Below are 22,564 nucleotides of genomic sequence, written 5' to 3'. Positions count from 1 at the left end.
GATCCTCTAAGCAGCTGCGCAGTCGACGCGAGCCAACGTTACACTGGGGTTCTAATTATCTCGATGGATACGGTTTTCGTGACTTTCGTTGTTACGAATGCTCCTTTGTTTTAATTCTCCATAACTGATACTTTTTTCTTTGATAAAGGATCATCCTAACGAGTTATTTTATAATTACACGAAGGAACAAATATATTCTCCTTTTATTAACGTACATATATACGTAGCAAATATAAAATGGAATTTATAGCACTTAAATAGAGAGAGAGAGAGAGAGAGAGAGAACACCCATCACTCCTGTAGTTAACTCGACGATACGACGATGGTAACGTTACGTCGTTTAGTAAAAGGCTAATCAATTTGACGTAGCGGGTGGTTAATTGAACACGTAAGGGGCTAACGATGTTAACGTCTCGACGGATAGGGCTCATGCAAAACGGATGGCGACGATTAAATCGTCTCCTTACGGAACGTCCGAGATCCTCGTAATAGGTACGTGTGAATCGATTCGTCGTTAATTTTCTTGGCTATCTTAACGTGAGAATATTTCTCATATTTGTTTATTAATAAGTTAAATTTTTACGTAGTCACGCAGGAATATAATCATGCTGACCGATTATTTATGTCGGTCACGGAAAAGATAACTCGACATCGAGATGATATTTTTGTTTTCTCCTTTTTCACACATATGTACATACATGTCACACAAAACAGAGACACACACACACACACACACACACATATATATATATAAATAACCTGTATAGAGACAAACACTAAGAAACTCCTTCCCTCATACCGCGCCCGTATTCCCTTTCTATTTTTCTCCTCTCCTTGTTTCTCCATTTCCCTCGGTCGCCGGCTGAGTCCCTATTGTACTACGATCGATATTCAAGTGGAAGGGAGAAACGATAATATAAAAGACGAAGAATACGCACTAAAATAGATACTCATCCTCTCACCCTCTAACCCATACTAGTAGGATCGTTATCGAACTTTTATAAAATTCGCGGAGACACAATGATGGCCGGTGGTGGAAGTAATTATCGTTCAAAGAGCAATACGAGATAATGAGTCCCTAACATATACACAGTCAATATTTATCAATGCATCCTCGTAAAAAAATAATTATTTCCGTTCCAATTTTTCGCAGGACTATTCACTCAGCCTCTCCTCTAACTTCTTTCTCTTCGTCTTTCGTTTCGTCGTTGTAATAACAAATTCGTGATATTTGTTCGAACGAAAATACTTCTCAAACCATTCTCCTCTCTATCTATATGTCATCGTGTTTACGTCGTTTGAGTCTTTTTGTCTTTTTTTTTCTTTCTTTCTCTCTTCTTCTTCTTTTTTTTTTTTCTTTTTTTTTTTTGAGAAAGTCTCGTTTGACAATCGTTCTAATGCCACTCGACATCCGACCCGAACTACCTGATTTTAGATCTCCTAACCGTGTTCACGTGAGTCTCTCATTTTGTCGAACTTTAGGGAATTCTTTTAGACAGCTATCGAAAAAAAATCGAGGAAAAAAAGACAAAAAAAAAAAAAAAAGAAAAAAAGGAAGATGAAAAATGAAAAATATTGAACGGTTAATTCACGTCTCTATGAAGAATTTTTTAATTCTTCGTAGGAGAAAACATTTTCTTGTTCATGTAGGTTCGATATTGGCAATTTGGACGTTGTGTAAAAATAAAGAATCGATCGATGGGGAAACACTTCGTTCGCGTAGGTAAGTGAATCAGGTGGTTCTTAATTTGCACGAAGGAGCGAAAATTTGTCCCCGTGTAAATTTATTTTCAAGCGGACTAGAGACTACTCGTTTCTACCCAGCTGTCCTCCAGCACTTTGCAACGAAATAAAGGGAGAGAGATCCGTAAAGTAGTTTGTCGTTCCTCGGAGAGGAGGCATGGGAAGAGAGGGGAGAGGAAGAGAGGAAAGGAGGAAGGGAATATAACTGGTGCAGTACCGTCGGATTACATCGGATATCCTATGCTGTATATTCAATTTACTTTCCTCATTCTCCTTCTCTCTTTAAAGCTTCTCCATTTATTCGTCCAACCAATATCGAAGCTTTTCATATTCAAGGTGCTATTCGACTTTGCGCGGTTTCTTCTGAAATTTTTTACGTACAATGTTCCTACCTAGGTACTACTAATCTCGAGAGAGAAAGAGAGAGAGAGAGAGAGAGAGAGGGAGGAAGGGAGAGAGATAAAAAATTCGTTCGGCTTATTGCGATGACAGCTTTGAAGAGTTTATTTTTCGTGGCGTACCGAAGCGTAGTCGATATGGATAACAGGGTATGAGGGAAAGATAATTTTACGCCGATGGAATTATAAAGGATTTTTGGATTATATCTTTTTTCTTTTTTCCTTTCTCTTTTTCCTTTTATATCCTTAAAATCCATTTGAAAAAACTCACGATGAAACGAATGACGAATCGTATCTTAATACGTAGGTTTATTCGATTTGAATTTCTCTCCCTTTTTATTTGCATTTTTTGTTTTCTTCGTTTCTTTCTGTTTTCTTTCTTTCTTTTTTCTTTTTTTTTCTTTTTTTTTTTTTTTTTCCTTATTACTACTATTATTATAGAAAACGTGTGACTATACGATTTCTTTCGTTGATAGTCGTAAAATATTTTCAAATAAAAACGTGTTTCCTCGGAGCTTATAAAAGTCGTTTAGAAATATTGACATATATATCGTACGAAATTGAGAGATTTCGATAATACGGAAAAGAGTTCGTGCTATTCGTGTAAAAACGCACAAGCTTGAAGCGTTTGGCCGTCGAATATATATATCTTACAATAAAGCTTACAACATTCGAGCGCGGTCGGATGGAAAGAAATGTTATTCTTTTCTACGAGCGCGGAAAATATATTTCCTCTCTCACGTGTCCGTTCTGCGAGGAACTTATGAATATGAAGATCTTTGAACAAATATTTCAAAAAAATGTTTAACCTTCTTCAAGCATTATCTCGAATCGTAGACGGTAAATTGATTCAAATCCGACGATTCAAATTTTTATATGTCTCGTACATTGTTTAAAACATTTATTTGAAGTAAAAGTATTATAAAATAACGTGACCTTGCGTATAGATATAACTATCTTAAAAGATATTAGTTTATTCGATTATTCATCTAATAGAGGATTCTCCTTCGTTATAACGATTCATTATCGTATCTAAGAGTACTTCGAGTGATTTGCTTTGATGGATCCAGAAAGATGGATGGAATATATGAGAATTCTCGAGTACCAGTAGCACGTAGCTTAGATATATCTTTCCGTGCTTGGAATTCCGTAGGCTCGCCCTAATGAAATTACCGCGGCTTTTGTGTGGCAGATATTAGACGAGACGCGTGCCCCGAGCCCAATTTTGCGTTCGTTCTACCGTCAGGATTAATTTTCTATTTAGCGCCGATTTTCATCGAGCCGCATTATTTGAATCGCGTTTACTTTAATTCCCAATTTCAATTTCTCGATCGTTCGTGCGTGAAATTTAATAAACTGTGAAAATGATCAAAGAAAAACCTCATTTATTTTACTTTATCTCATCTCGTTGATCGGCTAATTTGCTTTCCCCCTTACGTCGGATTCAATTCAGACACAAAGGTGAATGGATTCGAAAGTTTACCTTTCACTGAACATTCAGGCCAGCTTATCCGTGGAAATGAGGAAAGAGATTGTCGAAAGTCAAATTCTAACTCGTTGTTGTAGGCCTATGTCGAATGTTACTTCCTATGCGACCCTGATCTTCAATTTACCGAATTAGATCTTTTGGAGTATTCGATATTTTACACGGTAAAATGTCATTTTTAATTTAACGATATCTTTTTTTTAATCAACTTTTTACTATTAATTTATTTATTTATTACTATTACTTTATCAATATTTTCAAACGGAAAAAAATAAAGGGAGCAAGAGAGAGAAAGAATTTCTAATACTTTTCAAAACAATAAAATAAAACTTGGTACGTAGAAAATATCAAGTGACTTTATCCAAGGAATTTTAGTTTTGTGTTCACGTTCTTTCTAGAGCATACTCATCCCCCTTCTCATTTTCTCTTTGTACGCGCGTATACCTTATACTATGGCAGGAAGCAGTAGGTGTAAATCATGAATGATACGGGGTGTTACCCGTTGATGTAGAGGATGTGGGAGAATGTATACGTTCTCAAACTCTGCATGCCGATACGGTTGATGCATGGTACAAGCTCATGTGACATATTTATGTGCTGTTTATATATGTGCGTGCGTATATATATATATATAAATATATATATATATATATATATTATACATATACATATATTATATACATAAACCTATATATCCACGTTTACGTACGTATATGTTTGCAATACATGTATTTACATATATATTACGTAAGCGGGAAGAATTAATTAAGGTCGAGGTCCGAGCTTTTTAAACAAATTATATTCGTATCTCTTTTCACAGTCCACGGCACGCATTAGCGGTCGTTGTATAAATATTCCTAAAGATTCGTATTTTAGAGCATTTTCTATTATATGTATGCGTTATGTTCTTGTCATTTTACCTTCCTCGCCGTTATATATCAGGATGTAAATTATCATTTTAGGAAATTTTGCATTTTCTCTCTTTCTCTTTCTCTTTCCATTTCTCCATTTTCTTCTATCCACCTATTCCTATTTCTCTCTCTCTCACTTTCTATGTCCATGTCTACCTCATAGAGATGAATAAAACGCTGGAGCGGCAAATTAACTTGTAATTTCGTACTAATAATATTATAGTACTGACATAGAGAGTAAGAAAGCTATAACGAAATGACATATTTGAATTTCTTTCGATCTGCACGATTTTTACCTTTGTCTCTGTCAACCAATTAATTTCTTCTCTTTTTTTCTCTCTCTCTCTCTCTATTAAGACCCGAGAAAACTTCATGTCCCTTTCACCACGTTTTTACTCTCGTTGTATAAAAAGAATTTAATGGACTATTTTCCTCTTCTTATTTTCCATTGAATTTTTATTTCTCCATATGTCTGTTTCTCTCTCTCTCTCTCTCTCTCTCTCTCTCTCTCTATTTCCCCCCTCCCTCATCTATTCTTCCGTTTTCAAAAAGACCATTCCTCTTCCGCACGTGACTTTTCTCTCTATCTTTTTAACTCCATTATTGTCATCATCGTTTTACCTATCGATTTTATTCATTCTGTCTCGAGTGTTGCTTGTGCCGGTTTAAGATCTACAAACCGCGACCCTTTCACACTTCACCAAAGGGAAATCCAAGTACGGTCGTTACGAGGCGAATAAATAAATTATTCAGGAGCATGAATAGGTGTAGAAAAATGACGTTATGGAAGAGAAGAAATAAGAATTAGAGGAGAAGAGTGGTGGTTACGGGGTTGTTCCATGAATTTCGTTACGCCTGACAGGGTGCCAATTGGAACCGGGCCAAGTAGTCAAATGTTTCGCAGCACTTAAACCAGAGAAATGCAACAGATGCATCCACTTGTTACGTTGCGTTGCTATAACCGTCTGCTCTATCCAGCTACTACCTTCTTTTACAGTTTTCATCGTAATTTGCCGGTTCCCTTCAATGCCGGATCTAGGTCTTATCGTGTCCCTTTTCTTTATTTTCTTCGTTTCACGACTCGCTTACTCGTGCAATACGCGCTACGGATTCGACCGAGTTAGACGAATATTAGTTATCGAAAATCGATCGGGTGCAACCCGTTGGACGAGGAATAATCTTAATATCGTAAATCTCTCGTCGTTAGATCGAGCACGAGTCGTGTTATTTTCATGTCGGGAAGGAAGATGTGCGCCATTTTTGCACAATTGTAAAAAAAGTTGATTACTTTTAGTAGTCGCTTTTTCTTTTCTTTTCTTTTTTTTTTTTTTTTTTAATTTTTAACCAGAGGCCATCTTCGACCCGACAAAAGTGTAAATTCTTTTATATATTTTGGAGATTACTACGTTACGCGAGAAGGTAAAGATTTTCTCTCGATATATCGATACATAGTGATAGGGTTGATCGTAAACTAATAAAAGTCCCCTTTTTTCTTTTAACTAAGATCTTAACGTGATTTCAAGGCGAAGTTACGACTCTCGACAGATTTCCGATATATTATCAGACATATTTATCTTGTTCCGAATGTTCTATTAGAAAAAGTGACTTTTTATTTGCGATAAATAAAAAGCGAATGTTAAGAAATATGAAAGAGATGTGAAAATATAGATTTTATTTCGAAAGATAATTCATTATTTCTTTGTGGAGAGAAAAGTGAGACGTGATCATTTTTACAAGTTCACCATAACGAATACGTATCTGTCAGTTTTCTTGGAAGTTCTTCTTAAAGTTTATACTTTTACTTCAAAAGTATATATTGTGTCCACGTTGAAGATAAAATCCTTTCACACTGAAGCTCGCTTTTATTCCCAACGAGATATAGATATCGTAAGGATCGTTTGCGGGGGAAAAAGTAATTAGTAGGTAAGAGGTTCTACGTAATAAGGATGAAGAAAATTAGATAAAAGAATGCTCTCTTTAAACTGGACTCTCTTGTCGTCGTTGTCGTCGTCGTTTATCAATTTTAATTTCAACAATTTTTCCTTGAAAATAATGCAAAACGAAAGAAGAAGAAGAAGAAGAAAAAAAAGGGGAAAAAAATCAAATCGATTTTTGAACGGAAGAATTTTCTTTCTCTTTTTTCTTTTTTTTGCTTTTTTTTTTTTCTTTTTCTTTTTCGTTAGAAAAACTTTCTATGACAGTCTTCAAAGGGGAAGGGTAGAAAACGAAAAAGTGAGGAGGGAAAAAGTGAGCCGAGGGAAAAGAGACAGACGTTTCGTTATTGTTCAAGAAAACTCCTATGAAAATTCTGGAAGAATAATGGAAGAAAGAGGAACACGATCGAGAAAGTATTTTTAACGGGGAAGAGAATAGAGAAATGATACGAATGAATTATAAAACAGAGTTTCTTTAGTTACAGAGACACGAATGAAATGATAACAAGGGGTCTCGTAGTTTTTCGCGAGAAGGAAAACAAGAACGATAGTGGTAAACTATGTTTACCTATATCACCTTCGGTGATATCGATCTACTCTCCCTCTCTCTCTCTCTCTCTCTCACTCTATCGTTCTCTCACTCGGTCTTTGCCTCTCTATACTCACAGACGTAGTCTCACACACTGTTTGACATTGGAAGGTAACGAACGTTCAAAGAACGTAGTAAACAAAACTTTCTCGCTTATCTTCTTTTTCTTTATTTATTTTTCTTTTTTTTTCTTTTTTTTTTTCTTCTTTTACCGCCGTAATCTCTAGCCGTATCTACGTATATCTCCCCTCATTTAACTTTAATACGCCAACGAGTCAAGTGTACCCATCGTTGAAATAATTCCGCTATATTTCGAAATTATTACGCATTAGTTATTACGTCGATTCTCATATAATCTGATATTGGCAAAACAATCAAGAGAAAATATTCAAGCGAGCCGACAGACGACGACAAGTTTAGTACATATATAAATATCTTGCGAAGTCGAAAGCTATATAATTTATTACTAGATCTGCGATTGAAACGAATAATTGACGAAGGTATATTACTTATATTTTTTTATTACTTATATTCTTATATTTTTTCAATTAGGAAATATGTACGTATATACGTATTATTTACAGGTTTAAGGAATACTATAAATCCGTCGTAAACGTTGTAAATTCTTCACGTTTCCTTGGAGCAAGATGGATTGTAGCTTGTAGATATATAAATATGTATATCTATATATATATATATATATATATATATATATATGTGTGTGTGTGTGTGTGTGTGGCAATGTAAAAGTAAAGTATCCAAGGCACGAGATAACAAAATGTAGGATCTCGAGAAAAGTTAAGTTAGTATCTGGCTATGAGAAAAGATCCGAAAGTAAAGCAGTCCAATCGAATTCGTACGACTTGAAAAGTTCACGAAAGGATATCGAGCCGCGTCGATGTCGAATCAGGTGTTCCACGATATTTTTCTCGGAGTTTGAACTTTTTTAACGCGAAATGGAGCACGAAGAAACGATCGGCAATGTTTTCCATTTTGTTTCACCCTTTTATAAGTTTCCTAACGTAAGAGTTAAACCATTTGGTAAGCTTTCACGAAGCTTCGTTATTTTCTTATATCTCCTATATAAATATGTTTCTTTATCGTCGTTCGTAATGTTTTCTTCGATAACGTTTACAAAATAGTTAATACGAAATGTAATGAAAAGTATTAATGTAGAAAATGTACTGTGAAAACAAATTTTATGAATAACGTACAAGTATTTTATATGTGTTTACGAAAGAAGTTAAGCGAATTAAAGAGAAAGAGAGAGGGAGAAGCAAGACGAGAAATAGGTAGGTAGGTAATACATGTGTGTGTTTTCTCGAGGAACAAACCCTTCTGGGATACGGATAGATATATATATATATATATATATATACGATAGGTATTTAGTCTCGGAGCGTGGACACCGTTAACATTGGAACATTGTATCGAGCTTTCATTGCAAATATTGGTTTTGAGGTTACTCGCGGTAGGATAGTTTACGTTCGCTTGTAAAATGCTGATGCACGGTGGTTACGTTCGGTGTTAACGTCGCTCAACGACTTTAATCCGATCGAAAGTCGAATGAAAATCCGAAGGACATTTGCGTGACATTCGTGGGATATTCGTGGTAAGATCCTCGATAAAAAAAAAAAAAAAAAAAGAAAAAAGAGGGGAAAAGGAAGGAAGAACGAGGGATGGAAAAATGAAGGAAAAAGGAATAGAGTTTCTCGCGATCGTGTAAGCAAATTTGTTTGATATCGTTCGAGATTGATCACCGACCTCGAGAGTTATTTTATAATAATCAATATCCATCGCGAAACGAGCTTTTCTCCCTGATCGATCTCTCGAAGCTTAAAGCGGCAAATCGTTTTAAGACGTCGCCGGGAGGACCCGATTAATTAAACGCTCAACCCCTCATGGAAGGTCCGACCCCGAGGGCGTAGCTCTTAACCGTGACGTGACTCGTTCCTCTTACAACGTTCGGATTTACGATCGGCGGCATTTAATTTGTTTGTATTCTCGTTTTCTCTCTCTCTCTCTCTCTCTCTCTCTCTCTCTCTTTCTCTATCCCATTCTATCTCTATCGCTTTTGCGTGCAAGAGAGCAACTCGTTTGACTCGGTTGCCACTTGGCGTCCGGCCGAGCGCGGAGAATTCTCATAAAAAGGAGTGCTCGAGATGTTCCTCCTTACTTCCCGCTAACCTCGAGTTTGAACGTGCTCGAGATGATAGCGACTCGAATTGAGAGGTAATTACACTCGAAAGTAGCTAATCGCGTGGTTCTCTTTTCAACGAGAATAACTTCACTTCTTTTATCTCTTATTCTACCGAGTCGAATCCTTACTCCATGTTTTTTTCATGTATTGCGATTTCTTTTCTTTTATTTTTTTTTTTTTTTTTTTTTAATTTTTTCACAAAATTACAAAAATAAGAAAATACATAGAAGATATATAATTGAAATTTCTCCCACGCTAATAACTACGCTCGTCTAGTCAAGCGTTACAACGGAATTGTTACGTCTGGGAACAGCATTATCTCGACATCGGTAAATCTATCCGCACGTATACCTATCACGGCTTGAAATTCCAATCGGGATGTATTTTGATGACGTATAATTTATCAGATGATTCGTTATTAACGTTCGCTTTATATAATTCATAATAATATCATTGATTTTGAAGAATTTACGAGGGTGAGTGCTTGGACGAGAGAAACTGGCAGGACGAATGAGAAAGAAAGAGAGAGAGAGAGAGAGAGAAAGAAAGAGAGAAAGAAAGAGAGATATCGTGTTAAATTCGCATGAAACTAAAAGCAAAGAGCTTAGGTGGTCACATCGTGTCGGGTAGGATTATCACGAGAAGAAGAGAGAGAGAGAGAGAGAGAGAGAATGTATGTGTTATCATTGTGCACTGTGGTCAACCAGTAAGAGATAACCTCCCAATCAGTTTGAACAGTTGATCACAGGAAACTTTGCCATTAGCTGTATAGGTATCACATATATATATATATATATATATATATATATATATATATATATATATATATGTACATGCATATAACGTAGATATAAGCTATCCACATTTGAAAGACGATTATAGGAGTGTTAGGTACAAATTATCATTACCGGTAGAACTCGCATATTGAAACGGAACAGCGTATCCTAACGATAATTATTGCGGGAGGAATAAACTGAGCCGATCGGGTTAACGAATATGACACTGTTCTCGAGATTTGAATGTCTCTCCTAAAATCGGAGCTTAGCGGAAACGGAGACCTTTGCTTTAGCGATAACGTTTCATGGTTAAGAGATATTCTCTTTAGTAAATAACATACGTTCTAATTGTAATAATAATTACATGGAAATAAACCTTTTTTCGTTTTTTCTTCTTTTCTCTCTCTCTCTCTCTCTCTCTCTCTCATTTATTTTCCCTTTTTCTTTCTTTCTTTTTCTTTTTAAATATGATTTTAATCAAAAACGCTCGTCAATAATTTCTTCGTATATATCTACATCGTTTCTATGATGATTAGTAATCGAGAACACGCAATAACGTCGTATAATATGCAAGTGGAAGTTGAAGGATCGGTAGTCGATTGCACGTCTTTGTGATAATAGTAAACTATTCCTTTGGGTGGTGTCTCCACCGATATCCTCGACGTAGTATACCAATTTGGACGATATCAAATAGGAAAGGGACTGTGTATGGCTTTCTTGGCTTGCTTGAGAACCACATAAGGTTGCATTAACTATGACTAATTAGGGAAATGCTGATGATGTATTATGTAATGCGGATGACGTGTATGCAACAATTAGCCATTAACTGTGCACGACATGCGCGTGTGTGTCTGTATACACCTAGATGGTTCGTTTGTATTTAGAACGTTCGAAATCGTCTCTTTCTCTCCTCCTTCTACCCCACTCTCTCTCTCTCTCTCTCTCTCTCTCTCTCTCTCTCTCCCTCTCTGTCTATGTACGTGACTCTCGCGATCATGTTATCTAATTAGATATTGCAGAGCACAGACGCGTAACAAATTGCCCATAGCTTGCTGAATCGGCAACATAAAGCGCTATCACGCGTTGCTATACCTACGCAAGGGCTTTTAATGGTCGCTTAATTATTATACGAATGAATGCTTACGGAAGGGGTTGCGTCACCATTATCGCTTCTGTATCGAAGAGAAAATATAGGCGCGACTAAATGGTCTGGAAAGTTGTCGACTTTTTGCAAACTGTCATTTCCATCGAGGGGGAAAAACATTGCCCTAAGCATTGACGTCATAATTGTATTGCAAATGTTACGAAAGGAAACGCCAAAAAAAAAAAAAAAAAAAGACAAAATAAGAGAAAAGAAAGAAAGAAAGTTCGAAGCAATACGTTATAGATACTACAAAGCGTTGGATTTTTCATTAATGTTAAAATTTTGTTATTTCTTTTAAATGTGTAACGTCAGACATGTTTACTCTCTATAAACGAAGGAAGAACGTAATCTCTAATATTTTCGAGAAAGTTTCGAACGAAGATAGTGCAATTAAAATGTTCGTTAAACGCGAAAGTTCGAAAGGAGAGTACGAAAAAGTATATGTATGTACATATGTATCTATGTTTGCATTATATATGTTAGATCGTGTATATATCCTATGTGTTAGGTGTAATGGACGATGCTTCCTTTTTTCCACTTCGGATCATTTTATCTTCTTTGTTTTCGGATACCCGATTTATCTTCTTTATAAAGGAACCCCGGAAACGGGCCAGATCGATTTCTAGCACGAAAATTTCATTTCGTGTAATAATTTTAACTTGCGAGCTTTGAGTTTTCTACATTTTATTAATGACGCCATCGTATTCTCTATTAAAGTTTTCAAAATTACTAAAGTTCATAGGTATATTATAATTGGGGATGGGGGGGAGGGAGAGCGAGGAGTGCGAGAAAGAGAGAGAGAGAGAGAGAGAGAGAGAGAAAGGAGTGAGTGCTACAAACGATATCGCTTATCTTTTAGATTCTCTTTTATTCTCTCAACTATATGACTTTTTATGCCGTGTCTCTAAGTACCGTCAGCTTACGTGGAAAAGTAATTTACGGATTTTAGATTTATAGTCTACGAGAGAGGCTTCATCGTAACTGTTCATGTATCTCTCTCTTTCTCTTTCTGTGTTTGTGTCCGTCCATCCTACATACGTGTTTTTTTTTTTCACGTGCGAGCTTTAAATGCGGCCATTGAATCGGATTTTTCTAGCTCTTTGCCTTTCGCCAATACGTTTGACAATTTAACGCTATGTGCAAATAAGACTTTCTCTCTTCTTTATTTTTTTTTCCTCCCTTTCCTATTTACAAAGTTATTCGGATCGAAGAGCTTGAAAAAATAAATTATTGATTCTTTCAGAAAAACAAAAATAAAACCTTGCCTAATACGTAGAATTATTATAACTACATTAACGATTACAACTGATCGATATATCGTTATAATTGATATCAATAACAATAAAATGAGATTGTAATTAATGATAAAAGAAATAATTTTATGATGCAGATAGATAAAGAGAATGAAAGAGATAATTGCAGTATCGTTTGACGCAGGATTGAGGCTCCTTTTCTCAATTTCGACGTGAAAGCCTATAATTTGATCGGATCTAGCTTAATACGATAAAGTACAATTTACGATGCTTTTATGTATTGACTGTCGCTGTCCATTGAACCAGTGACGGGGAATAGAGAAAAAGACACACGCAGAAAGAGAGAGAGAGAGAGAGAGAGAGAGAGGGAGAAAGGCAGCAAATTCATTTATTACAATATTATCTCATTTTATATATTTTTGTCACGTTTCCAAACGAATGGTCAATATATACTTTTGTATTTGCGTAGGATACACATTCGTATATATAGATATATCGACGTATGTATGAAGTTTTTAGAAAGTTCTCGTAATTTTTTTGTTAATATGAGGTATAGTACACGTATACGCATTAGAGTGACAAGAAAGATAGATAACATGAGAACGTACTCGAGCGATACGTCTACCTTTTTCACAATCATCTAGAGATATTCCTTACGAGAGATCATTCAGCAGCTCAAATATTTTCTCTCTTTCTCCCTCTCTCTCTCTCTCTCTCTTTCCTTTCTTTCTTTTTTTTTTTACGTATAGACTGCGACTAACAATAACTCGTATAGCTCCAGGCTTAGATATGAGTTTTTCAGTCCATACTGCGGATCCGCTATTGAAATCCGTGGAATAATCATCTAGTAACGTGACTTAACAACTGACGCAAGTTCGGTCATACTTTTCTCTTATTCCTCTCTCTCTCTCTCTCTCTCTCTCTCTGTATATATATATATATATATCTTTTAATGTCCAACAATTTTTTAGAGTCGTAGAGAAACGGAGAACGATTCTATGTGATATGATATGCGAGAAGAGATGAGAGCTAACCACTCCATCACGATCCATCAGTTACGGAAGTTTCCGTCAGTCCCTAGTGTCCATCTTCGAACCATTTCCCTTTCGTTCGGAGCGTTTCACAAACGTATAGATTTCCCTTGCTCTATATATACGTGAAATCAGAGAGGGACCTTTTTATTAGATATATCTAATACGTACGATAAGAAATCTTGTGTTTGATTATTTTGAACGTATCTCAATGAATAATTATAATATTCGATTTTCCATGAATCGATTAAAATAATTCTTACCCTTTACGGATATTTCTTTACTTGTATATTTCCGTTTACTTGTTACTTATATTTCGTAGTAGAATTTTATAGATTTTTAAATTGGGCAGAGATATATTTTTCCGTCCGATCTGTTTCGCACTATTCGCATCGTTCCGTCATTGTTTTTTGTTTCATCGGAGATATCAATTTTTTTTGAGTCATTCGTACGGTATCCCACAGAGTTTCGGATCACCGAGATCCGACGATGCGTAATGAAATGGCACTCGTTTTTTTTTCTTTTTTTTTTTTTTTTTTACATACATTGAGAAGGGACGTCGTGTTACAAAGTCTCTACGAACGCGAGAATTTGGCTCTACTGTTCCACGCGAGATATGTATATATATATATATATATATACGCGTAGATATAGACACAAATACACGCGCGCACGCATGCCAGCTTGGATCGATACGTACCGTGACTATAGGTAAATTAACGAATTTCGTGGAGTATATTAGGTAATTATTTCTTGCGGAGAGAGAAAAATTTTCTCCTTTATTTATTTCTTTTCTTTTTTCTTCTTCTTTTCTTTCTTTTTTTTTTTTTTTTTTTTATTAGCGAAATTCAACAAAAAAATAATTTCTTAATACTTTCAACACGCAATTTAAATGCCGTTACATACTACATTTATCTTCACAAAGGAGGAAGTTTCGTCGGGGAAAACTTATGGCTTGTAAAAGTTTGCAAAACAAACGTGCTTAAATGTGTACGCGTAAAGATATATATATATATATATATATATATATATATATATATATATATAATATTCTCATAAAATGGGGCGCTCACGGACGAGATGCTTACGAAGGGTGGCGAAGACGTTGACGATACCGACGACAACGCCGACGACGACGACGACGACGACGGTACGTTCGCTCAGCGTGGCAGATGGTGTCATGAATAGGAATTTCTTTCAACTCGTACGTGTACATATATATATATATATATATATATAGATATATACATGCATACATACACATAGAGCGTATCTGTAATATATATGCTAAGTCATATATATTATCACGTGGAGTGCGCATACCGGAAATATGAATGCAGGCGAAGTATGAAGACGAAATAATACGAAGTCGTCATTGAAAGTCCAAGAAAACGAAAGGAGACATCCCGGCCTATAATAGATTATGCGAAAATGTTCAAATTACATCAAAGGAGTGGAGATTTTTTTCGTGCACCCATCGAATCCTTCATACGAGAAATAAATAAAATCTTCTGATTTTAGGACTCATTGTTATTAATCCGAATAGAAAAGGAGTCCTAGTTGTTAGAGATTAGAAAAAAAAAAAGAAAAGAAAAAACAAAAGAAAGCGAGATAAGAGATGAATTTGGTCTCGCTGATGGTAGAAAAATACAAAGTTAGTTCTCTTCGAGCGATTTTAGACTTTGAATTATTGATTTTTTCCTTCTGTTATCGGATACTGAACCGAAGGATGAAAGGATGAGATAAAACGCGTGTCTCCTCGACGAAATAGACTTTACTCGCGAATCATGGCACGACGTGATAGGTACATAAGAAAATGTCAAATACCTAGTATTCTCTTCTTTCTTTCTTTCTTTTTTCTCTTTCAATCTCTCTCTCCCTCTCTCTCTCTTTCTTTTCCATTTTGCTTTCGCTGTAAGTACTTACTGATTATGAGGCATTCGCGAGACGCCCTCGGGATTTCGATAACTCGTTTGTTCGATTTCGTTCGGCGTGTCACTCGCATTTGTAGGACAAATGTGCTTGTCCGACGCACGTGCCATTGATTTTGCTTCGTTTAAGAAAAAGCATTGAAAAGAGGAAGAGAGAAAGAGAGAGAGAGAGAGAGAGATAGAGAAAGAGAAATTATTTCTATATGCGTTGGAGTACAATACTGATAAAGACTGATTACACGATTCGATACAAGATAAATCGATTTCTTTAAAGATGCCATTGAATCTGAAGTGAATCGATGAAAATCAGAAATGAAACGAAGCAAATGAAAACTCAACTAGAGTTCTAAGATGTATCGAGATCAAAAAAAATTTTTACTACGTCCTTACGTCGGTCGTGCAATACTTCTTAATGGTTTCGCCTTTGATCCACTTAATTGCAATAGTTAGTTCGAAAAGACGAGTCTTCTCATTTATGTAAATACACAGGGCAATTTTCTACAAAACTTCTCTACGAGTTTTAATAAACTTTTCATCGTTAATCCAACAAAAGAGAGAGAGAGAGAGAGAGAGAGAGAGAGAGAGAGGGAGAGGGAGAGAACTATGCATCAGAATATATTTTCGAAATACACGCGTATCAAGCGCACATTTCTGTTTCACGTTAAATAGCATTTATGTCAGCTTAATTTGAGATTCGCGTAAAGTTGTCGGGAATTTGATTGATAAAAAGAAAAAAAGAAAAGAAAAAAAGAACAAAAAGTATGTATTTCATTAGCAACGAAAAATCGATACTCGTGAAAATAAAAAAGAAAAAAAAAAAAGAAAGAATTATCATTTTCCATTGTCCAAGTTCCATGTATCGTGGGATTATAATTATTTATAAATGAAAACGATGACGCGATGATGAAGATATGAGATGGATAGATCGAATATACTCTTGGAATAATGTCGTTCTTGAGATTGAAAATCACATAACTGTCCGTAACAACGTCGATCTCTCGACGCTTTCAACGATATTCGTTTTGTGTTCGACGTGCGATACGCGATTCCCAATGACGTTTCGATTTTCTGTGGCGATCGAATTACGGATATACCAGCCAACAATAACCCCCACCCCACGTTATTGACTTTGCGTTTTGCATACGTAAATACGGAAAAAGTGTGTAGGTGTATCGATTACGCGAGCGTCGATAGAAATACGATCCACTTACTCGCGACTGCGAAACGCGCTGTTATCATTCGCATACGTTTTTCGAATGATAAATCGGGGTTTTTTTTTTCCTTCGGTCCAATCAGGAAGGAAGGTAATCAAGGATCTATTTCGTTTTTGTCATATTATTATGCATTATGTATTGTGTATTAAAGCGTATGTATGTTTAAAAGGAAAAACAAAAAGAAAGAAAACAAAAAGTAAAAACAACAAAAAAGGATCATTCGTTTATAAAAAGAGCCATCTGAAAAAGCTTCGTTATCTCGTTTTATACCATTTTTAAATCGACTCGGAGATATTTGTTTCTGAAGAATAGAGGTAGAGAAAAAAAAACATACGGCGGAACGAGAGTTGGTCTCGTTTTATCGATCAACCCTCTCTCTCTCTCTCTCTCTCTCTCTCTCTCTTTCCTTTTCTCATTTCAGAACGTCCGAATTAGACGTAATTCGGGACGAATCCCGAACCAGTCGATTCACTCGTTTCTCCCCCTCATTTTTCGACATTACGCGATTGATCGATGTTACCATCAGGATGAGATTCACATAAGAAGAACCAGTAAGCAAAAAACCGATCAAAGATCATTTTTTACGGCACACTTTTGCTTGTTATTCCGATTCAAGGGAAATACAGCGATATTAAAAGGATCTGTGCTACGAGTTTTCCAGAATAAGAACATGATAAATCATGCAATGGCGTTTTTCAATAATAAAAAAATTCAAGTAATTAAATGGTATTTAACTATTAAAAAAGAAACTACAGATTTATTCGATTAATCGAGTGTCAATAAAAAGTTTGATTGTTAAATCATTGAAACGTGTTAAGTGATCGTATTAATCTTAAATCTAATTCGATTAAGTAGCCGAAGGTGGAAGTTCGAAATGCAATCAACGAGTAATTGCATTATTACTAGCTATTTGCCGTGAACATTATCTATCTGTTTTGCTTTGAATCGTATCGACATGATAAATCGATAAGATTCGCGTTAATGACACGCACGATTGAGCGCAAGCGAACGCGCAACTTGCACGCACAAACACTCACGTATACTACATCGAGGAAGATTTGAATGGGTTAGAGACAAATGGACGAGCAGAGAGAAACGAGACATGGTCGAAGAGGTAAGGTAGGTCGAATGTAGACAAATTGATGGCCACCATTGGTCGAGCACTATTTGTTCTGCTAAAAATCACTGCCAAAAAAAGACAAAGAAAGAGATAGATAGAGAGAGAGAGAGAGAGAGAGAGAGAGAGAGAGAGAGAGAGAGAGATGTGGTATAGAATATTGGGAGAAGGACAAACGGATGTATAGGGTGAGAGTTTAGTTCTTTACCAAAAATCTCGGGTCGAAATCGTGTACGCGCAGTAGCGCAGCATGGAGAAAAGTGGAAACGGCTTTACCGATTCGAAGTGGAGGATCGTAGAGTTTCTCGAGTGTAGTGGTAGCTGTTAGTCGAAGTATAGTAGAGAAAAAGAGTAGAAGCAAGAGAAGGCAAGGGGTATAGTAGTATAGAGGGGCTGGTGGTGCGCGCGCGGGAAGAAGCGTAGAAGGGTGGGTGGCCGGGTGGTGGTAGACGAGATGGTTGGTGCCGTTGTTGGTGGGGGCTAGGAGAAGGACCAGTAGGCACGGTGGGATCGAAGTCTAGAGTAGGGGTAGGCGGTATGGTTCTGGGGGTTGGAAGCAGCTGAGAGCAGTGCGAGTAGGTCACACCGTCGACCACAGTGGCAGTCTGCGTTTGGCAAACGGCTCGACTGCCCATCGATAACAGTCAGCAACTATCTCTCTTTCTTTCTCTCTCTCTCTCTCTCTCTCTCTCTCTCTCTCTCTCTCTTTCTTTTCTCTTCTTTCCATCTTTTCTCTCTGAAAAGACTTTCGAAGATTTCTTTTTCCTCTGTCTCTCTTTCTCTTTCTCTGTCTGTCTGTCTTTTCCCACCTCCTCCTCTTAAATTCTTTTAGTTCCATCTTTTTTGATGTTTCTCCACACTCGGCGATTTTTGTCTTCTTTCTTTATATCTCTATATTCTTTTCTTTCTAACTCTTCTATTTGTTCTTAACTCTCAATGATTTTTATCCTTTTCTTGTCGTTCACCAGGTCCTTCCTCGTTTTTGGAACGTACTTCCGAGTTAGGTACGTTTTTCCCCGAAGAGAATCAAGGACGCTTTTGTCCAATTCTCTTTTACCTCTCGTTCTCTCTCTCTCCCTCTCTCTTTCTCTTCTCCTACCACCAACTTCCGACTCCTTTCTCTCGGCCAGAGTTTTCGACCACAAACGTTCCTCGCGAAAGTCTCAAAGAATAAGAGACGAGAGTGGTCGGTCGGCGCCTCGTGTCGATCATCTTTAGAAAAAGATAAAAAAAGGAATAGAGATAGATTTCTATCTCTTTTCTCCCTCTTCTCGTGAGATAAGGAAAGGGAAAAAGAGAGGGAGAGAGGGAAAGAAAAAAGGAGAGGGAGGACGCGCGCGAGAGAGAGAGAAAGAGAGAGAGAAAGAGAGAGAGGCGGCGAACGAAATTTCACGACGCGATATATTCCAGTGAGCTCTTCGGGAACGGCCGGTCGATCGACGAATTCCCGCGCAGGGATGGCAAGGAGCAAAAGGATCGAGTTTTTCGCGGGTAGACTCGTTTGAAAAAAAAAGAGATAGGAAGGAGATAGGACACCGCGTGGTCTCTTTTAATTGCTTTACGAGTCGTCGTCGCGTTATCATACAACTTATTTATTCTTTATCTCTTCTCTCTTCGGGGACATTGAGAGAGATAGAGAAAGAGAAGAACGCGCCACATACAATTAGTTTTCTTCTTCTTCGACTTCTTCTTCTTCTACTACTATTTCTTCTACTGCTTCCTCCTCTTCTTCTTCTTCTTCTTCTGTTTCTTCTTCTTCTTCTTCTTCTTCTTCTTCTTCTTCTTCTTCTTCTTCGACTGTGGGACACTTGTACCGAAGGGGAAAAGAGACAACGAGCGAGCGAGAGAGAGAGAGAGAGAGAGAGAAACAGAAAGAATAAGAAAAAAATAGTGAAAGTGATCATCCCTTGCGAGCATCCCTCTCTCTCCTCGCACGTTTCGAGAACTCATGCTACTTGGAGCTGCTGCAGAGACACGTGTGTATCTTCGTTACTTCCTCTTCTACCTATTTTACTTCTACCTCTTCTTAATCAACGTACATTGAAGAAGAAACCACCTTCTACTTAATATCGACAGAACGCAGAATGATACAACGTTCTTGTTATTATTGTTATTGTTGATTCTTATTGATAAGAACGCAAATATATCCATTAACGTGTATTTGCATATTGGCCATCGTTCATACTTAAAGAGAGAGGCATATCTTTATTTATGTAAGATCTACGAAAAATATATAGAAAGAGAAGATCGTTCGTGAATCGTACGATAATAATACAAAAGCATAAGTATACTTTCGTTACCTTAATCGAATAAATCGTTGATCAAACGAGAAAAGAAAGAGAAATAAATACGACGGAAGGTCAATCGACGATCGAAGAAAAAAATCTCAAGAAGCTGATATCACGAGTTTGATATATTGCTCTTTCTTTTTCTTTCTTCTTCTTTCTTTTTTTTTTCTTTTTTTTTCTTTTTTTTTTTTTACAAACGGACACACACCTTTTTTCTATTTCTCTCTCTCTCACTCTCTCTCTCTCTCTCTTTTTCTCTCATCAAGCCTCTTTGGCCGTTCCTTTTACCGTTTCTTTAGCTCACTCGAATGGATATCGAATGATAAGATCATCGACTACTGGCGTCGATACGCTAGGAAGATCCTTTCGGCTGGAATAAACATTTTCGAGCAAAGGAAGTCATAAAAATAAAGAAAGAGAGATATATGTATGTATATGCACAAGCACATACTACTCATCTATAAAGAGAGGAAGGAGTATCAAAGTGAAAAAAGTTATAGTCATCTTTTGGACATGAAATAAAAAGAAAGGTACAAAACTTTAACATCGATCTTACTCTTTCTCCTTGTCGACAATTTTTTCAAAAATCCTCCATATTTTTCTTCTCTACGTGATATCAGGGATAATTCCTGTTATAAGGAAGAGTTATGCGAGGAAAAAGGAAAGAAGACGTATACTATCGCTTTGACATTATTATAGAGAAGATAAACGAATCATGAGAGGTGAAACGTATATATCGAAGACATCGAAGAAACGAGCTCGCGCGAAGGAGGAAGAGCCAAGTGTCGTAAAATATACGGGAGTCGAAAGATAAAAGTCATCGAAGATTACGTTGTGGAGGGTAGCGCTAGAGTGCTATGCTATAGTTGCTCTTACGTGTCCGTAAGGAAGTCTCTTGAACAACAGAAACTTTTTATCGGACACTTTGTCACTCTCTTCTCTCATCCACCGTTGCGCTATTATCGAATCAGTACCAGCAGCAGCAGCAGCAGCAGCAGCAGCAGCAGCAGCAGCAGCAGCAACAACAGCAGGACGAAGATGGAGATCGCTGCGTCCGCTATGTTGGATGGTTTGAAGAACAATCGGATCAGCAAGTTGGCCCTGTCTCGATTCTTGTCGCAGAGTCTGTGAGTAGAATAATAACAAACCAAACAAAAGTAAAAATTGAAAAAACAAAAGAAAAAAGGGGAAAAAAATGAAAACGAGAAAGAGAGAGAGAGAGAGAAAGAGAAACAAACGAACAAACGAGCGAAAAAAAGGAAAAAAGGAGAGAGAGAGAGAGAGAGAGAGAGAGAGAGAGAGAGAGAAGCAAAAATTGCTTTTGACGAAACAAACCTGCCCTGCCTCCACCCTCGGCAGCCCCCTGCACCCACCACCACTATCCCCAAACAAAAAAATGCTTTCGAAAAAAGAAAAGATAAAGGAAAGGAAAAAGAGAAACGAACAGGAGCGAGAGTAGCATTTGGAGATCGTCGAGCTCGAAAATAATTCGCTTTGACGAGGGAGTAATGAGAGCCTCGTCTCGTTCTCTGTGCATCGAGCCGCGTATGGTCCTTGATTAATCGTTCGGTTCTCTTTCCTCTCTATTCTTACTCCTATTTTCTATCGTTTTCTTTCTCATTTCTTCTTCTCTTTCATGTCTATCATTCTTTATCATTTCTCTCCTTTTTCTTTCTTTTTTCTTTTCTTTTTCCTTTCTCTTTTTACCTCTCTCTCTCTCTCTCTCTCTCTCTCTCTCTCTCTCTCTCTCTCTCTCTCTCTCTCTCTCTCCTCATTTTTCCATGCCACCTCGATTAACTCGATATTCGCTTAGAATCTCTCTGCACGCGTAAAGAAGAATTCTATTGCATGCTCTTCCCTTTTATTAGAAAAATTTATTGAGTCAAAATTGACCCTTTTAATAACCACCGTAACCGCTTGCATCCATCATTTGCGCGCTCATGCGGCATGCGGTGTGCGACGTTTTCTTTTTTTCCTTCTTCCTTTTCTCCTTTTTTCTTTATTTCTTTTGCCTTTTTCTAAGACCCTTCTCGACACCAATCGTCTCTTTGTCGTTTCTTATGAAAACACATGGTCCCATTATTTAGTGAAACAACGGAAAAGGTACAAAAGATATATCATTCGGTCGGCGATCAATCCTGAATGTTTGCGATCGATCGCGGAGTTAAAATACGCGTTATGTAATGGCACTTAGACCGCGAATGCGAATGATACCGTCTGGCTTGCGAAAATAGGACAGAGTTGGTGAGAAAAAAAAAAAAAAAAGAAAAAAAATATATAGCGCTCGAATCTTCGTCCGTTCGTTTTCCATTCCCCTTCATTTTTATCTCCGTTTACCCGAAAGCGGAGATCGAACGGAGATGTCGTGCTCCGGTTATTCGATGGCTATTCTCTCCTTCGAAATTGATCGTTTATCTTCTTAAAGATTTTCAAGGTTCACTTTTCATTTTCCCCATTCGATAAGATCAATTTAATCTGGAAAATTAAAGTATTGTCATAATATTAGACGTTCAAAGGTACATTACATTTTTTATTGGTTAGCGAGATCG

At 37.0% G+C, this 22,564-nt stretch overlaps 1 protein-coding gene and 1 long non-coding RNA gene across 15 annotated transcripts in view; both read left to right on the top strand.

Moving 5' to 3' along the window:
• Nucleotides 1-22,564, top strand: part of LOC124425431 (synaptotagmin-7) — a 117,746-nt gene that overhangs the window by 44,127 nt on the left and 51,055 nt on the right. The window contains exons 1-3 of one of the 14 annotated variants that reach the window (XM_046965750.1): nt 18,226-18,370; nt 19,138-19,703; nt 20,315-21,142. The exons of 10 other annotated variants lie outside the window; for them this stretch is intronic. In XM_046965750.1, coding sequence (XP_046821706.1) covers nt 21,054-21,142 — 89 coding nt within the window. In that variant the 5' untranslated portion in view covers nt 18,226-18,370; nt 19,138-19,703; nt 20,315-21,053. Of the gene's footprint in view, nt 1-18,225; nt 18,371-19,137; nt 21,143-22,564 lie in introns of those variants that run through there. 3 more of the 14 variants (XM_046965751.1, XM_046965749.1, XM_046965752.1) reach the window with 3 other exon arrangements.
• Nucleotides 4,329-10,087, top strand: LOC124425435. Its single transcript, XR_006942505.1, has 2 exons — nt 4,329-7,561; nt 7,646-10,087. It is a non-coding gene; the product is annotated as an uncharacterized LOC124425435 (long non-coding RNA).

Source organism: Vespa crabro, chromosome 7, assembly GCF_910589235.1.
Source record: "Vespa crabro chromosome 7, iyVesCrab1.2, whole genome shotgun sequence".
NCBI lineage: Eukaryota > Metazoa > Arthropoda > Insecta > Hymenoptera > Vespidae > Vespa > Vespa crabro.
The sequence above is the reverse complement of the archived record's forward strand: the minus strand, read 5'-3'. Positions and strand labels throughout refer to the sequence as shown.